At 42.6% G+C, this 18,047-nt stretch overlaps 1 protein-coding gene across 3 annotated transcripts in view; it reads left to right on the forward strand.

Moving 5' to 3' along the window:
• HELZ (helicase with zinc finger) overlaps positions 1–18,047 on the forward strand; it is a 2,003,166-nt gene that overhangs the window by 1,359,643 nt on the left and 625,476 nt on the right. For all 3 annotated transcript variants that reach the window (XM_085617266.1, XM_085617269.1, XM_085617268.1), the window contains exon 22: positions 5,179–5,407. In XM_085617266.1, coding sequence (XP_085473392.1) covers positions 5,179–5,407 — 229 coding nt within the window. The remainder of the gene's footprint in view (positions 1–5,178; positions 5,408–18,047) is intronic.

Raw genomic sequence — 18,047 nt, forward strand, 5'->3', positions numbered from 1 at the left:
ATCACGACGTAGACGACGCCTGGCGACGCGCAAGGGTATTGCTGACGAAAAATCTTTCCGGATCCAGCCTGACGCCTGGGGATATTCTAAGGGGAGGAATTTAACTATCTAATGTTTCTTACAGATATATCGTTACCGAAGGTAAGTAATTTGTTCTTCTTGAGCAGCGACAAGCGCATCTCTCCCTCTGAAAATATGCGGCGGATCGGGCCATTTAAAGTACAAACGGGGTTGAAGGAACTGTTGGATTTCTTCAGAGCCCTGAATGGTATAGACTTCAGGAGGCAGAGCCCCATGTGTGTGGAAGGTGTGTTTACGCACAGTTCGATACGATAGAGAGAAGCGTGGGCGGTAGAGGAAACCCAGGGTGCTGGTAAACAATGGAGCGTTTGTAACACTAAGCTCGTGACACAGCAAACCCTGAGTTGAGTCACTCGAGGTAGCGCTGGAGAGTGCTCGGAAAAACGAGGGAAAGCCTACACAAAAAGGCTGCGCTGCTCAATTTAGTGGTTTCAGAGGTTCGCGAGGTCTCCTCAGAGCCCTTTGAGGCGTGAGCGCGGCAGCATTTGCTGACTCCGTCCTGGAGTGTGTTAAATGAGGTTACCTCAGCGCAGAGCCCAGTAAATACGTGTCATAGTTTCTAAAAAAAAAAATCTTCTTCCTGTGGCTGTTAAGGAAGCGAGGGACACATCCAGCACTTACCGGTATCATGTCTGAAGCTCGTGCCGCCGCAGGTCGTGACGTGCGATTATTGGAGACACGGGGCTTTACTTCGCGCAATTGTATCAGTACAGAAACCCATCAAACCATGAACAATGCATCATTACCTCAAACAACCTCTTTAGAGGCTTGAGAGCTCTTGCTCGAGATCCTGTGTAAACACAAGCGACACCCGCTGTGCTGCAGCCTTCTTAAAGACCTAAAGTGACACTCAGTTGGGAGTAGGAGACGTGACGGGTCACTGAACATCGTGGGTGTTTGCATTTGTTAGGCATTCTCACCTCCCAGCGCGGTTCCTGTGCTTATTGCGACAAGGAGCGAATCACTTGACTGCCTCTTCCGACTTAGGCACCTAAATGATTTTTGCCAAATGTGTCGTTAATACAACGATTCCTATCGATTTCATCATAAACTATCAGTTTACGTGACAATGCGCACCCTTACGATGGCGTTTTGACCATAATGAGTGGAAAGGGGTCTCTGCTTGGTGGCAGCCTCTCTATGTAGACGAGTGTTAGCCTCGCTCGACATCCTCCACAGGAGGGGAGGCTGCTGTCTGGGACCTTTGCTGTAGTTTATCTCGCTCATTCATTACTGTACACGGGGCTTTAAGTGGGATGAAAAAAGTGGGAGACATGAAAGGAACGGGCCTATATAATTAAGGATATGACTTTAAACACGCCAGCCTTCCCAAACATTTGCATTGAACAAAAACTGCAGCCAGTATACGTGACCTTTGCAGAGAGGCCAAGGATTAAATGACACTATTTACCCTACTGAAAGGCACTGAGAGAAACTCGCAGTGCCTTAGGCCGCAACTCAGTTGTGGCCGGGTAGTAACTCCTGGATAAAATTCAGATCAAATTATGCAATTGACAAGAGTTATATGCTACCTAAAAAAGCATTGGCATTTCCAATAGGTCTCGCTTTTGGGACCTTATAAGTATTTAGTTTTGCAGTACAATATCCTTGGTGCAACAACATCAGCTGTTGCATGGCTAAACCTTGTACCTTTTACCATTTAACAGTTGATGTTGTTGCACCAAGGATATTTGTGTATGTGAGCACAGTTCTGCAAAGACCTGCTCATAAGGAAATATGGTGATTGGCACAGGCAGCACACAACTGCATTATTTCGCCTCCCATGGGTCCTTGGACACTTGGTGAAGCAGATGAACCTGGCAGCCACCAATTCTATGCCTTGGTCAGTTCGCCATAGATCTTGGTGACACTGTGGAACACAGGAGAAGCGAATACTTGGTGGCATCACAACTGTTTCCCTCTGTTGTGCTGCAGCAATGAATACCCAGATTTTTATATGGTTATTCACACCATTCATAATGTTTGTTATTCACTGTTACCCACCTATTACTCTATAGCTGGACCACTGCAATTATGTGGCAGGGGAGGGCCAAATTATGTGTCTGGGATTACTAAATTAAGCAGAAAGAAAAGGCAAATCGTGCGGTGTAATGCAGCACATTTTGTGACAGTATTTCCTCAAAATGTTGACAGTTTCACACGTGTTAACACTATGTGGGCAAGGGTTTCATCTATTTAGTACCAATCTGGCTGCTAAAGATAGCAATAAGCAACTAAAGGTGATTAGTCCACCTTTGCGAAGCACCTTCCACTGTACCTCAACATGTTGCAGTTTTTTAATAACTTTTGAACCGTTTTAGCTAGAAAGATTTTTTTTTTTTCTTAAAATCTGCAGATTATGCAGCAGATGATGGATTGTGGCCACTCTGACAACATAGCCTAATTATGCAGAAAACTCAAAGGCTGCACAAGTGCATAAATCCAGAAGTCCTGCTCTATATTTTACACACAAATCAGGTGAGACTTTCTCCATTGGGAATTAATGACCCCAATTTGAAAATTTCCACGGTGGACCGTGCTACTTACTAGTTTTAGGTGCTAAGACCTTAACAGAGTAGTCCACACAAAGCTAATATTTGGATACAGTTTGTCAATATTGCCAAGGGCGTATGTATGTGGGTCATCCAAAGGCAGTGAGGAAAGATGATTAGAAGGTGGAGCACTTGTGAAATTAAAAAGAAGCACTGTAAGGATGATGACACGTTAGACCTGTTGGTGTTTGTTCTGATAGTATAACTTATAACTGCTCCACTTAAAGATTTGCTGTTTAAAACCAGTCAAAAACAATATCCTGGAGAAAAACCTGAGTTTTGTCCCTCAGAATTCCATTGTTCTCCTTGTTCATCTTAAGCACCTCACTTTATTTCTTGACCTCATGCTCCCAAAAGAATGAAATGATTAACTTGTTTGTTTTTCATATCTTGTTGATCTGTATCTGCCACCTTGCAGAGCCTGCATGCTCTCCTTTCAGGCTCTGGCTGCAGTCCCATTTTAAAACTCAACCTGTGGGGTAATGTGGGACGTGATTCGTGACAATTTTGCATTGGCTCTGTCCGGACTAGTTAAATCTCCAACCTTGTCAGCAATCATTTGAAATACAATAGGTCTCGCATTTGCGAGAGTTTGAGCTATTTTTATTGTAAATGACATTGCCTTTTATTTATGTTTTGGTTTTTGAAACATAAATAAAAGCCATTGTCATTTACAATGCCAATAGGTCAAACTTGCGTAAATGTGAGACCTATTGCATTGCAAATGCTTGTTTATGTTTGTCTTCTTCTCTTGTAAAGCAATTCATGAAAGGACTTTTTCGCACTTTCCCTCCTGTGCTCTGCCTCCTCCGGAGTGGGAGCTCAATGTGGGGTTAGCACAACCATTTGAACCGATCCATAAAGCAGATCTCAAATATCTCACATGGAAGGTAGCCTTCTTACTGGCTCTCACCTCTGCAAGAAGGGTTAGTGAGATTCAGGCTTTTACGATCAAAGAACCAGTCTTGCATTTTACACAGAACTATGTGATCCTGCGGACGAATCCTAAGTTAATTCCAAAAGTACCCACACAATTTCACTTGAATGAACCAGTGATACTGCAAACTTTCTTCCCAAATCCATCTAATCCAGCTGAGAGGACATTACATTCATTAGATGTAAAACGATGTTTGAAGTTTTATCTTCAGAGGACAAAGGAAATTAGAAAAACGAATCAACTGTTAGTGGCCTATGGTCAGGGGATACAAGGAACTGCTGCAATAAAGGCTACAATAGCCAGATGGGTCGCATCGGCTATTCACTTCTGCCACGAAAAAGCAAACAAACCTCTCGGGGTGAAAGCTAAAGCACACTCCACCAGGACTGTTGCGGCATCTACAGCTTTGTTTGCTGGAGTTACATTGTACAAGATATGCCGTGCTGCGACATGGAAAAATGTCCACACGTTCATGAGACACTACTGCCTCTAATCTGCACAAAAGGAGGATGCAGCGGTTGGACAAGCTGTGTTACGCCATCTCTTTCAAGAAGGTCAGATTCTTTACATTTCTTTAACGCTTGTCTATTATCAGTTTTCTTTACTGATGCATTGATTACAATGTTCATACTCATGTTTCTCAATGTATATGTTTCTCATGCGGATGTCCACTGTATGGTTATTGCTTTTATGCTTTGTCATTGCAATGTTTCAAAATGGTGGATTTATGTTGGGAGTGTTAAATGGTAAGTCTCCCACAGTCCGCAAACGACAGTACAATTTCGGTACTGCTTGCTATTCTGATTCAGGCATGTGAATCTATGAAAGGTACCCCAATACTATATAAGAAAACAAGTTAGTTACCTGTAACAACAGTTATCTAGTATTGGAATCTTTCATAGATTCACATGCACCCACCCTCCTCCCCGTGGAACCAGTTCTCAGTGATTTTAGGGATATTTACTTCCCACTTGTGCTTGGAAAATCTGAAGAGAACTGCTTCTGTTGAGTGTTCTAGAGGGTGCTGATTGGTTGGAGCTGACTTTTGATCCTTTTCCTATAAGGATGTAGATAGGCTACTAAGATATAGCCTTTGGCCTATTTATTACTAATGGCACTACTTTCGTATCTTACCGTGGGACTCATCTCGGCGACGGGGAATGTTTCAGGCATGTGAATCTATGAAAGACACCAATACTGGATAACTGTAGTTACAGGTAAGTAACTTGTTCTTCTTTTCACCTCAAGGTGCTGAATGACAGTATAGACAACTTTAGCTCTGCTCTTGTTGTTTGTTTGATTTCAGTCCAAACCCCGTGGTAAAAAAGATCCCCGTAATTCACGGTTACCCATTCATAATTCTTTATGTTGACGGTAGCAGATCATGATTATCATCTGGCCAGCGCTTTAAATGGTCGGGTACTATCCTGTATTGATTACCTATGCTTCTTCAATTTGAAAGGAAGAATAACTGCACGTCTCAGCAGAATTTCTATTTCAAGCAATGCATTCCTCTCCACTGACAAATTATGTTCACTCTTATGAAAATACTTAAGTGCTCCATTTTGGTTTACAAATGACTAACAAGTATTGCTTTCTCTCCCCTAGGAAAGCAATTTCGTGTGTTGTTCCTCAGCACAGTCCGAACTCGACACACGTGCAAACATAAGCAAACCCCAATCAAGAGGAAAGAACAACTCCTTGAGGATTCCACTGAAGACCTAGATTACGGTTTTTTATCAAACTACAAACTTCTTAACACCGCTATTACAAGGGCTCAGTCTTTAGTGGCGGTAGTGGGGGATCCAGTAGCTCTTTGTTCCATTGGAAGATGCAGGTACAGTAGTTTATGCTTTTCAAAGGAAAACTAAGATTGTCTCAATGTAAAGTAATATAATGTTTGATGCTATGTAGATACTCTATAGGTTTTACGATTTGTAAGATATGCACTTTTAAGTGTCCTATAACTAAATCCAGTTACTACTATATTAAGAACTTTTTCTCTGGAAATCTTGATATTCCTAAGAAATATGTTAGCTTTTTTCGGAAATAGAAGCTAGTGACATCCCTAGGTAGTCCGCCACTAATGCCACCTATAATACACAAAAGTGGTTTAACTATAATTATTGATCGAAAAGCCAAGAATTCTTTCTTTTTGTGTTGGTTTGTTAACATGGCATCTCTGTGTGTGTCTTAGCAGAACAGTTTTTCTCAGTGCTGTGTGACTAAAGCAGTCTTCGGTAAAAGTTCTCTTTTTATGTTGCACTTTGTATTGCATACCAGTTACCACTCATTATGCCATACGGAGCAGCAGCACAGGGGTCAGGAATTTACTGGTGCTGGGGGCGGTATGAGATGGGGGACTCCCTTGTTCTTTGGAGTCTGAACTAGGATAGAACTGTGATCTAAAGTGAAAAAATAGATTTATGACAGTGAGACACCTAAACAGTGAGGCACTGGGGCAGGGAGATGCTTTACAAGTTCACACCTCTGCCAGTGAATTTGAGAGAAGGACATGGGACATAGGATTCAGGAACAATAAAGAGCAGGGTGAGATGAGGACAGATTAGACTCAGCACCAAGGAGACGGGGAAACTCCAGAATGGTTGGCACCACCAGAAACAAAATATAGGTCAGCAACATAAAATCTTATTATCCAAAAATTGATAAGTCACTGTATAAGAAAGTCTGTGGCAAGAAGTTGCTTGTGAAGTAGCTACTCCTTTCCTGAGCAATGCTGATATCACCATGATGATAGCCAATACTGTATAGTTTAAAATCCCATAAACCCCTTTCCCAACTTGAAAAAAATCAAATGCAGAAACATTCTTTACATATCTCCCATTCACAAGTCATCACTTGATAATTGATATTATTTAGTTTTTATGAAGCGTTTAATTGCCTGGCTATAAACTGTCCTGGGGGCTTAAAAGAGGACCAGTAGAGAAATTTAGGTCCAAAAAAGGTATACGTTTTAAATCGCTCCTTTAAGGTTTGTTAAACAGGTGATCGAGTAAAGGTGTGGGGGGCTGGGGGAGCGAGTTCATTCCAGGCTTTAAATGTGAGCAGCGAGAAACATTGGCTGCCAATGTAGGATTTTTTAAATCTGGAAATGCAAAAGAAGTTGGAAGAGCTGAAAGGAAGAAATCTGGGAAGGGTGTACCTGGTGAAGAGGGTGGTCATATAGTCACATGAAGGTGTTGACAGACCTTCATGGTAGAATACTTATGTTTGAAAACAAATCTGTTGTTGATGGGGAACCAGTGAAATGTATTTTGATGGTGTGAAGTACTAGTGCAAAAACTAAGGCTTAAAATCAAGCAAGCTGTAGCGTTCTGTAAACATTGCAGTTTATTTAAAGAGGAGGCTGGGAGACCACAATATAATGCATTGTAATAGTCCAGGAGATAAAAAAAGGTCTGGACAATTGTTTTGTGATAATGTTCCAGAAATAAGGATACAAACGTTCTGGTTTTATCAGGGGGTAGAGAGTTTATTAATATGAGATGATAATGACAAATGAGTGTTGAAGATTGCTCTGAAATGTTGGGCCTAATTGGTAGGGATAGGGGCTGGGCATGGATTTTTATGCCACCAGATGTGAGACCAGGCAGAGCTGTTGCCAAAGGTAAGAACTTGTTTTGTCCATATTCAGACAAAGGTTATCTAGTTGTGACCCCTCACATGTACTCTATCAACCCGGATTGAAAAGGATATTGAGGACCATCGACATGCAAAATCAGCTGAAATAAATGAATGAAAGTAGCCCAGTGAGCAGCGTAAATGTTGAAAAGCATGGGGAACCCTGCATGTTATAGATTAAAAGGAGGATTGAAGAGTAAGCATAGTGATTGTCTGAGAGCGCCCTCTCAGAAAAGAAGAGAACCACTGAAGAACACAGTTGTTAATACCTGTGTTAGCCTGGTGGTCTAGGAGAAGAAACTGTATTGAAATGCTACTAACCGGTCTAATAAAATAAGTTAACTTTGCCGCCAGCATCCAGAAAGTTGCGCCTGTCGTTAGTGGCTGGAACAAGGGTGGTTTAGTAGTAAAATCAGATCGAAAACGAGATTTTTGCAGGGAGGTGATTGTGTCAGTGTCTACATAGGAGGACTGTTGTTGATTAGCTATGGATTCAGTGATTTTGGCAGCACATTTTAGTCAATAGTGAGTGTAGGAAAGTAGGATCTGCTTCTATGGATACCCCCACATTTTGCTTTATGTAATGCTGTCTGACTGGGATCTTGCTAATCAGGACCCCCAGCGCAAGCGTCGGGGCTTTAAATATGGCCTGTGTGTTTGCGCGCGCATCCCCCGCTCTTTGGGACTCAGTGGCTCACCTTCTCCCTTCCATTCCAGAAGGGCCACGGACAGAATTGCTTCGTCTTATGCTGCATGGCACAATTCTCCCTTAGTTCTTCACTCGATGCAACTGACTCTATAGGATGGGTCCTTGCTCGCGCTGTGGCTTTACGCCGCCATGCTTGGCTGCGCGACAGTTGCTTCCCAGATCATATTCGAGATGCCCTCAGGAATCTGTCGTTCAATGGAGTTGATCTTTTTGACCGCCACACGGATTTGGCAGTCTCCCATCTTTTGTCCGGGCTGCAATAAATCTTGGTGCCATATTCTCTGCATTATTTTACGGCGCACATCCTAATGCAAAGGTTGATATAGTGACCGGTTAGTGTTCAAGGCTGGTTAGCCATCTCTGTTTGTTGAGTACAGCCGTTTGGCTGATTCTGTTGTTTTTTTCAGTCCTCTGACTGTGTGCTTAGCCCAAGAGGACGCCCCTCCTAGGGATTAGCCTTACCCTATGTGGCTCATTTGCTGGCATTAGGTTCTACCTTTTCCTTGGTACGCTCCTATGGAGCCTTCGAGCGGACATCCTGCTGGGAGCCACTTGTCTCTTCCTACAATGCTCCTTGTATAGCTTTGCTCTGTTACGCATTTGGGTTGGTCTGTCTAAAGTGCATCAGAGCCTGGCATAGGTTCCGTGCCGTGCATTGTTTATCTTGCACGCCTGGTGAAACACCTTGTTGTCGCAGTTCTTTCACATATGACACCCTATTTGCCGCTGAGCGGCCTGCTTATTATTGTTCTTATTGGTGCAACTTGGATGTACAGCCCCTTCTCAGTTTGTCCTCCATGGTAGTGGGTTAGTATAAGTTCTCTGCTATGCATGGTCATGGCCTCTTTATGGCCGTTTATCCTACAGAAGTGTCCAAATCCCTGCTGTTTCGGTATGAGTGTTTCCACGCTTTGCTTGGGTTCATACTGTGCACTCTCAAAGGGGCGTGTTTTCCTTGGAATACTCGCTCCTTGGGCTTCGGGGCCTTTACATTCGTACTCACATATTTCCACTGTCGTGCCTGCCTCTTTCTCCTCCTCTGCCTTGTTGGGGACCATTGTTCCTCCCAGGCAAGGGGCATATGTTGCTTACTGCCCTGGATATTGTCCTATCCAGTTTTCACATGTCTGCGGGTAATTTTAGCGTATCCTAGACTCTTGTTGTGTCACGCTTCTTTTTTCTGTGTTTTTTCTTCCTGCTCGGTATCTGCTCTGTGTTCTTACCCAGCGGATCCGTGCGGGCTATATCATTAATGCTGTATCCAAGGTTCCTGGCCCGGTTTGCTTCTGCTACCAGCTCTTATGTGGTGTCCGGCTTGCTTGATGCCCTTTTGGGCCGTTGCTTTCTTGCTGGTTTGTGCCTCTGAGCTGCTCCCGCTACCCTACAGGGGGTTCTTGTTTACTTTGTGTAGTTCCAGCGTCACATGGTATACTTGGATACCTTCCGGTACGCTGAGGTATCTTCCGGTCTTCGCTCTTGTTGATGCTCGACTGCTTGTCGTCGTCCCTTTCACATGTTGTGACGGACTGCCTAGGTCCTGGCGTGTCTTGTGCTTTTGTACTACCGGCACCTTCCGGCCGTGGATTGGCATCCTGCCACGGCCGTCACCTGTGTCTTGCTGGTACCTGTTTCAACAGGGCTCCTTTTTGCTGTTGTACATATTGAGCCGGTGTGTGATTTTTTTTTTTTTTTTTATTTTTTTTTATTTTTTATTCCTCATATACCAAGAAATAAGGGCGATCTTGATGGGCGGCCATAACCTCTCCTCCATGGTCAACCTATCCCGACCCTGGTGTTTAAGGCCGATATGGAGAAAAAGGAAAGGCTCAATCCCTCAAGCCATCACTACTTCTACAGTCCACTTCTCTTCGCGACGTGATATAAACCAACATCGAATTGAAGGGACCAGCCATGTAGTGCCCAGGTGAAATCATTGGAATATTCCCTCTCTGTTCCGCCATGCAACCAAGGGTGCCCAAACATTACCATAACTATTACAGTCACATGCCATATCAGATTCACAAGTATAAATTATATGTTTCAAACAATCTGAAAAAGTAGGGGCATTTATGTTTTTCCATGCTCTACATATCTCACGTCTTGCCAGAATAATAACATAAAAAATAAGTTTAGATCCCGGATCGTTAAGATGGTAATCAATATGTAATCCGAACATAATCAAACCTGTGGTAATTTCGATCTGTTTATCAAGTACCTCAGCTAGAAAGGTTTGTACCTTTGCCCAAAAAGCTACTATTTCAGGGCAACTCATGAACATATGATAGTCATCTGCCGATGGTAATTTACATCTTGGACACTGATAATGTAGACCTGTAATCTTAGTTAACTTTTTTGGGGATAAATATACTCTATAAGTAGTGTATAAATGGTTTCTTTTAAGAAGAGCCGATTTTACCACAGCATGTAACATAACGTGAGAATCTCCCCATAATTTCATCAAGTTGTTTAAATCAATACTAATAACATTACCCCAGAGAGTATGAAGTTCCGATTCTGATATCGCTTCTGGCTCAAGAATAGCCGAATACCAGAAAGACACCTCCTGATTCAATACACCTCTTCTGGATACAAAATCAAACTTAGAATTCAGTGCCTCAAAGTCCCAAGATTTAGTTGCCCACCACCCTGCCAGCTGATAGTACTTATATCTAGATAGGGTACCGTTTGTCAGGCCAGAAAGCTTCTCCCAATTCAACAATTGGGAATCTTTCTCTAAATCCTGCCAATAGAACAAGCCAGCCATTTTAAGAGGGCGAGACAATTGATCATTAAGGCATTCTGGGGTGCCCGGGGAGTCCCAGATCGGAGCTTGGGGTGCATAATACGGGATTTTTAGGCTTTTCCTGAGATATACCCAGTTCTTAAGGGCTGTTTCCAATACCTTTAATCGTACCCTCTTGAAGAACCTAGGATCGCCGTACTTAAATAAAAAATATTCTTGCCCTTTAGGTATGCCATATAGTAGAGCTTGAAACAAGAGACCCTGAGGGGAAGCATCTGTCTTTCCAGCTAACATTCTAAAATTCTTAAAATGAAATGAATGGCAGTAAATAGATATATCCGGGAGAGCTAAACCTCCCATTTTTAAGTTTCTTCTTAATTTTTTCCAGGAGATCCTTGGTGTCTTAGCGTTCCAAATAAAGGAACCAATTCTCCCCTGCATTTTGGCGATGTCAGATACAGGAAATGTCAACGGGATGGAATTAAACAAAAATGTGATTTTTGGGAGGATAATCATCTTTACTAAATTTACTCTACCATAAATGCTCAGAGAAAGCCCAGACCATCTTTGTAATAGATCACAAATATCCTTATAAATTCTTGTCATATTTACTTTGGCTATTTCAAGAATATTATGAGACAAGATTATGCCCAAGTACCTCATGCGCGTCTTAGCTACAACAGTTCCGCCCACCTGATTCCAATGCATAATCTCTGTTTTTTCTCTGTTTACCTTATATCCCGAGATTACTCCAAACAATTCTGCTTGTTCAAGCAATCTCGGAATAGCCTCCTCTGGATTAGAGGAGAACATTAAAAGGTCATCCGCATACAAGGCGAATTTTAACTCGAGATCTGCAATTCTAAAAGGGTGTATCACTGGGTCCGCCCTCAGCAAGCAAACAAAAGGTTCAATATAAAGATTAAATAGCAGGGGTGATAGAGGACACCCCTGCCTTGTTCCACGCGTAATTGTAAACCAGTCTGAGAGTAAACCATTTACCAGCCGGTGTGTGATGTCTTTTTCATACCAGTTACCATCTCTCGAGGCTTTGCTGCAGTAGGCACGCTGCTTCCGACAGATCTCTCAAACGCTCGGTTCAGCTCCAGTTCTTGCAAAGTCATGACCTTCCTTTTTACTCCAGCAGATCTAGTATATGGTTTCTTCTCCATGCTGGCACTTGCTGCGTAAGGGTCAGCCTCTTGTCACTGCTGCCCCAAGTGCCTTTGCAGGTGCAGGTTCCACACAGTTTTTTTCCACTTTTCTGCTGGGTCGACCGGTAATTGCTTTTGTGTTCTGTCGCCACCTCGGATCCTGTGGATCCCTCAAACCTTGAGTTGGTTCATCTCCTTTTCAGAAGTTATGAACTCTCACTTTGCCACTTGCATTCTGGCTCTGTGCTTTCCTTCTCTCAAGCCGGTATACACAACAGGGTTTTCGTGCTGTTCTTGACAGCTTCTGGTGCTTTGCCTCCAATTGTTTCCGCTCTCTTTAGAGCTTCATGGTCTGGTGTTTAACTGCGCTATCATTACTGTCCTCATTGTGTTTCGTTCCAAAGGTTGACGGTGCTGTTAAGTCGCCTTATGGACGACTAAGTTCCCTCGGGAACTTGGTGGGGTTCAGTCGCAGACCCGCCTCCTCCATGGGTATGGCTTTGGTATCTATTCTAAGTTAAGGAATCTGCGGCTAGACATCTCTATCAGATGAACGAGTTTCTTACCTTCGGTAACGATGTATCTGGTAGAGACCTAGTCTAGCCGCGGATTCCTTAACGCCCATCCGTCCTCCCCGTTCTGCTTGGACTTTTTCAGGTTGGGGCTTTCTATACTCACCTCCCTTTGGGTGGTTTGCTCTTTTGCAAAGTGATATTCTCTCACTCCAACACAGACTGCTTCGTTCTGTTTCTCTGCTCCATTCTGCCCATTCTCAAGATTGGGCGGTATGTCGACAGATCATGTGTGCTTTCCAGCCCTCGGCCTGGATAGTACAGTGTGAAATCTATTCATGCTTTTTCCCACCTTCCTGCTCTTCCCTTCTCCATTGCCTTGTGGTCTTTGCCACCCCTGCGGCCTTTTACTTCAGATCTCTTGGCTCTGTACATTTATGGGTCCTTTATTAGGGTTGCGACGTCTCTTTCTGGTGACGCCTTGTGGTGACCTCTCCTTAATCTGGGGTTCCGGACTTGTTCTCCTTCACTGTTTTACTTTCTTTATGCAGACTTTATGTCCTATGCCAGGCTGTTTTTCCACATCCTTGTCTCACTTTCACGTTGATTGGCCTTCGCTCTTGCGGGGTGGCTTTTCAGAGCACTGCTCTCTCACCTGTCAATTTCTTCCTATTTTTTCAACATTTTTGCACACTGTTCCCATATTCTCAAAGTTTTTTTGGTGATGGCTCCACGTTCTGGCGCGGAAAAGTTTCTCCGTCGAAAACAACCGTCAGCGCGCAGGGAGGGGCATATATGGCTCTGCTGAAGTCATGTCCGTAGACAGATACATCGTTACCGAAGGTAAGTAACTCGTTCCTTAGTAAATATGAACATCTAGATGTGGCAATCGACCTGTGGATTTTAAATTTTGGCTTATGCAATGGGACAAAATATTTTTTTGGTTTAACAGCCTTTATCTGTCTAATTAAACATATTTATTAACTGAACAATAACCTTGAAAGATCCAAACCACAAATGTCAAATTTTTTGGGAAAGTTTGCAAATGGCAGGCTTAGCCTACTATCTGAGAACTTAACTGATAACATGTCAAGGAATTGACAAAACGTGCCCTATACAAAAGAAATAACACATCAGAATTGAATGTGTGTGATATGACTAAAGTTTAGTTGATGATGCGGTCTCTAATGTGCTTTTTATATATTTCTATGAGAGTGACTATCCCCAGTTCTTGGGTCATCTACTATATTTAAGGATTTAATTTACATTATTCATCATCATGTTTTCCATTGTAAAATGTGCTATTTACCTTTTTTACTATTGTTAAATATTTTAATTATTTGTGAACTTCCTCATTCGCGGGCCGTGACACATTGTCAGACCACAAACCTGTCGTCTTAATAACAGTACAGATTCCCACATATATCCCACCACCATTCATGTGGCGGTTCAATGCTAAGTCGCTACTGGACCCTCTATTTGCCGAAACGATCCATAAAGCAATAGAAGATTACTTCGCACAAATAAGTCATCGGTGGGAAGTGCGGGCACGCTGTGGGAAGCCTTTAAGGCGAGAATGAGAGGTATCTGGATCAGCACAACGGCGGGTATCCTGAAAGACATTCGCACCCAACTGACAAACTGCGAGAACCGAATTTAAAGACTGGAAGCAGAATTTGATACCACATGCAGGGTAGATATTTTAGGCGCAATAAGAAAAGAAATAGACACTTATAACGTACTAGCAGATGATGAAGTGAAATATTTAACAAGTGACACACCGCGTGTAAGATGGGCGAGGGAGGTAGACCAGGACGTGTACTCGCACAGAAAATACGCATTGAGCATCTGCAACATGTGATACTCAAAATGATAGACGATAACGACATAGAACACTAACACGACCGGCATATTACAGTCATTTATGGACACATACACCACTCTATATAAAACACGGGATACAGCACACACGCAAGAGATCCTAGACTATGTAGAGGATATAGCATTGGTATGGCTATCAGACACCAATCGGGAATACCTGGCGCAACCAATTAACATAGAGGGGTTACAAGACACCATAAAGACACTTCCAAATGGTAAAACGCCAGGGCCAGATGGGTATACTAAAGAATTTTATAAACCTACTCTAAATTACTTAGTCTATATCTCCTAGAAATGTACGACGAAGCATATAATAACAAACTACTCCCTCCGACACTTTGGGAAGCCCTTATAGTTGCACTCCTTAAACCTGACAATAACCCGGAAAAGGCAGAATCGTACAGACCGCTTTCATTGATCAATACTGACGTGAAAATCTTAGCAAAGATGTTATGTTGTGTTAAATTAATTTTATAATGTGCACAGCTACCCAAAAAGGGTTTCCCAGCGCAAACCTGGAGGAACCATGAAGTGTAAAAAGTGATGATTATTGATTAAACAGCCAGGTTTTTAGTAGCTTGCGGATCATTGTGGGGAGAGAGTTCCACAAGAGTGGGCCAAGATAAGAAAAAGAACGGCCACCCATTCTTGTGAGTTTGATCCTAGCAATCACAAATTTTTCCTGAGTCGAGGAACGTAACAGGCGGGAAGGCTGATAGGGGCAGACTAGATTTTGTAGGTACTGAGGAGCAGTGACAGTCTTGATCTTGAACATATAGTTCAGAGCTTTAAATTTTGTCCGATTTTCCACTCTAAGCCAATGCGGCTCTCTCAAGGCATTAGAAGTAGAGGACATTCTTGGGATTCTACAAAGCAGTCTAGCGGCAGAGTTCTGCACCACCTGGAGCTTACGTAACACATCCGTTATTAGCTCCCAAAAAAAGAATATTTCCATAGTCCAGTCTAGATGTTACAATTGCCTGGACTACAGTCTTTTGGGTAGCAATTGGGAGCATCCAGATGATTTTCTTCAACCATTTTAAAATGGTGAAGCAGGTGGCTACAATTTTTACCGCATGTTGCTTCATAGATAATTTGCTGTCAATGTTGAATCCTAGATTGCGGACTTGAGAGGTGGGCAGGGGTAAAGGCCCCATTGCAGTGGGCCAATGTTGGGGACCCCAAAGGTCTATATTTTTCCCAAAGATAAGGACCTCTGTTTTTTCACCGTTGAGCTTGAGTAGATTGGATTGCATCCAAGATGCAATGTTATTCAAGCCCACTTGAAGGGTTGAAGGTCCTGGCAGCTTTTCCGCAGAAAGGGAAAAAATTATTTGGGTGTTGTCGGCATAGGAAAAAAGCGACAACCCCGCCTCTTCTGCAATTGCTGCCAAAGGTTGAACATATACATTGAACAGAAGAGGACTTAATATCGACCCTTGACGTACCCCATAAGGAGAAGAGTGGATTTCAGAAGTAGCCCTAGATGAAAAAACTTGAAAGGTCCGCTTAGATAAAAAAAGAAGACTGCCAACCAAGTGCTGTCCCGGTAATGCCAAGAGCCTGCAAGGATTTAATTAACACGGTATGAGAAACTGTGTCAAAAGCGGCACTCAAATCTAATATTATGAGGGTCACTGTGTTACCTGCATCTAAGCGTTGTCGTAACATTTCTGTAACACCAAGGAGAGTTGTCTCGGTTGAAAAACCCGCTCTGAAGCCGGACTGAGAGGGATGTAAGAAATTAGAGGATTCAATATACTTGGTCAGTTGTAAATTTACATGTTTTCCCAAAAATTTTGAAAAAATAGGAAGTAACGAAATGGGCCTAAAGTTGGATGGCTGGGTAGGATCAGCATTTGCCTTTTTCAACAAAGGGAGGATCATGGCGTGCTTCCAATCAGGCGGAACCAAGGCTTCTTGGAGCGAGGTGTTAAGTAGTTCCAGAACGATTTTCAAGGAAGGCTGTTCAAATTGCAGGAGTACAGAAGCAGGGAGAGGATCACAGGGAGATACAGATGTATTTTTTTTTAAAGAGTTAATATTAAGAGGCGCCCACTTTTTCAAATTTATAAAGAGTTCAGCAGCAACAGTGGGCTCAGAGGAAAGAGTTGACTGAATAGACGCCGTTAAACTGGCTTCATCCAATGTCAAATAAATTTGCTCCACTTTATTTATAAAAAAATTAGCAAGGGTGCTGTATTGTAATCCATCCAGAATAGGAGAAATGGGCTGCGTGTCCGAGCCCGCTAATTTCTTGACCATAGTAAACCGAGTGCATGAGCAATTCTGTGCTTTTGAGATGGTGGAGGAAACATGTTCCGCTCGAGCTAGTTTACATAAAACTTGGTAGTTTTTTAAGAGCAATTTTATATGTAGTTTTAGATTCGGAGGAATACATTTTTCTCCAGCATCTTTCCAGGGCTTTGCATTAACATTTTCCGATTTTTAATTGTTCTGTGAACCAAGGAGCAGGGGGATAATGGTTATTCAATTTTTTTACGGAAAGTGGAAGAAAATCATTGATTGCATTAGAAATCCAGTTTTAAATAGTTTCCAAAGATGACAACGATATTAAATCAATACTAGGGGTGTTCTCGGACAGGATTCGATTAAAAGCTTCCATATCCAGTTTTCCCCAATTTCTGGATTGTGATTGTGTTCCAAGTACCGGTGTAACCAAGTTCGATGGGGCTGTACATTGAAACTTAACTGCAAAGTGATCTGATGGGATCTAGTATTTGGCCAACTATATGCGTCGGGCCACTATTACAAAGTAGAAGGTTCATTGCAGATAGGTCCGCAATCAATGCGTTGCTCGTAGTACATTCGTTATCATCAAGATGAATATTTACATCACCCAGAATGGTGAAATTAGCCATTTTGAGTAGATGAGGAGCTATTAAATCTGGGAGTGGTGACGCCCAAAGACCAGCCGGTCCTGGGGGTCGATAGATCAACACACCAGAAAGAGTAAACTGAGCATTCAGGGTAAGTTTGAAAAGAGCTGCCCCGCAGTCAGCATGAGGGAGATCCTCAAACTTGCATAAGTAGCATTTTTTTTAAATTAATGCAATGCCTCCTCCTACCCTAGAATTTCAAAGATAATAGCAACTAGGATGCAACTGTTAATGACTACCATTGTGCTGCCGGATCAATCGGGTTTTATACTATCCCGATCCATTACACATAATTTCCGTACAATTTTTGCTTTATTGCATCAACTAAACCCAGAGTTGGAAGTTGTGGCCGTGTTATTAGACGCGGCCAAGGCCTTTGATTCCGTAGAGTGGACGTACCTCTGTACTATTCTTCAGCGAATAGGCTTACCACCAATGCTACTGCACTGGATCAAACTATTATACACAAAACCCACTGCGCGCATAAAAGTTAATAAACACATATCGGATGTCATCCCAATACAAAGAGGGACGCGACAGGGCTGCCCACTTTCACCATTATTATTTGCCATTGCGCTGGAACCCCTAGCTTGTAAGATCCGTCAGAAATATGCTAATACAGCTTTACAGTTGAATTTACGACCCATTGCCTTTTCATTACATGCGGATGATATGGTACTCTATCTCAAAGACCTGTGACTAACCTCTCTAAGCTACTTTGAGAATACATAAAATTCGGAGGGCACTCTGGTTTACAAATAAACTGGGCATAGTCAGCGGTGATAGCTTTAACAACAAATTCCAAAGCCCCACCAATGGATTTCCCATTGATTTGGCAAGAAGACCCTATAAAGTACCTAGGTATTTGGATACACCGAGACTCTGACTTAGTGATCCTGCACAACTATGGTATGACAATTGATAGATTAGAAACAC

The sequence above is a fragment of the Triturus cristatus genome, chromosome 7, assembly GCF_964204655.1.
Source record: "Triturus cristatus chromosome 7, aTriCri1.1, whole genome shotgun sequence".
Classification (NCBI taxonomy): domain Eukaryota; kingdom Metazoa; phylum Chordata; class Amphibia; order Caudata; family Salamandridae; genus Triturus; species Triturus cristatus.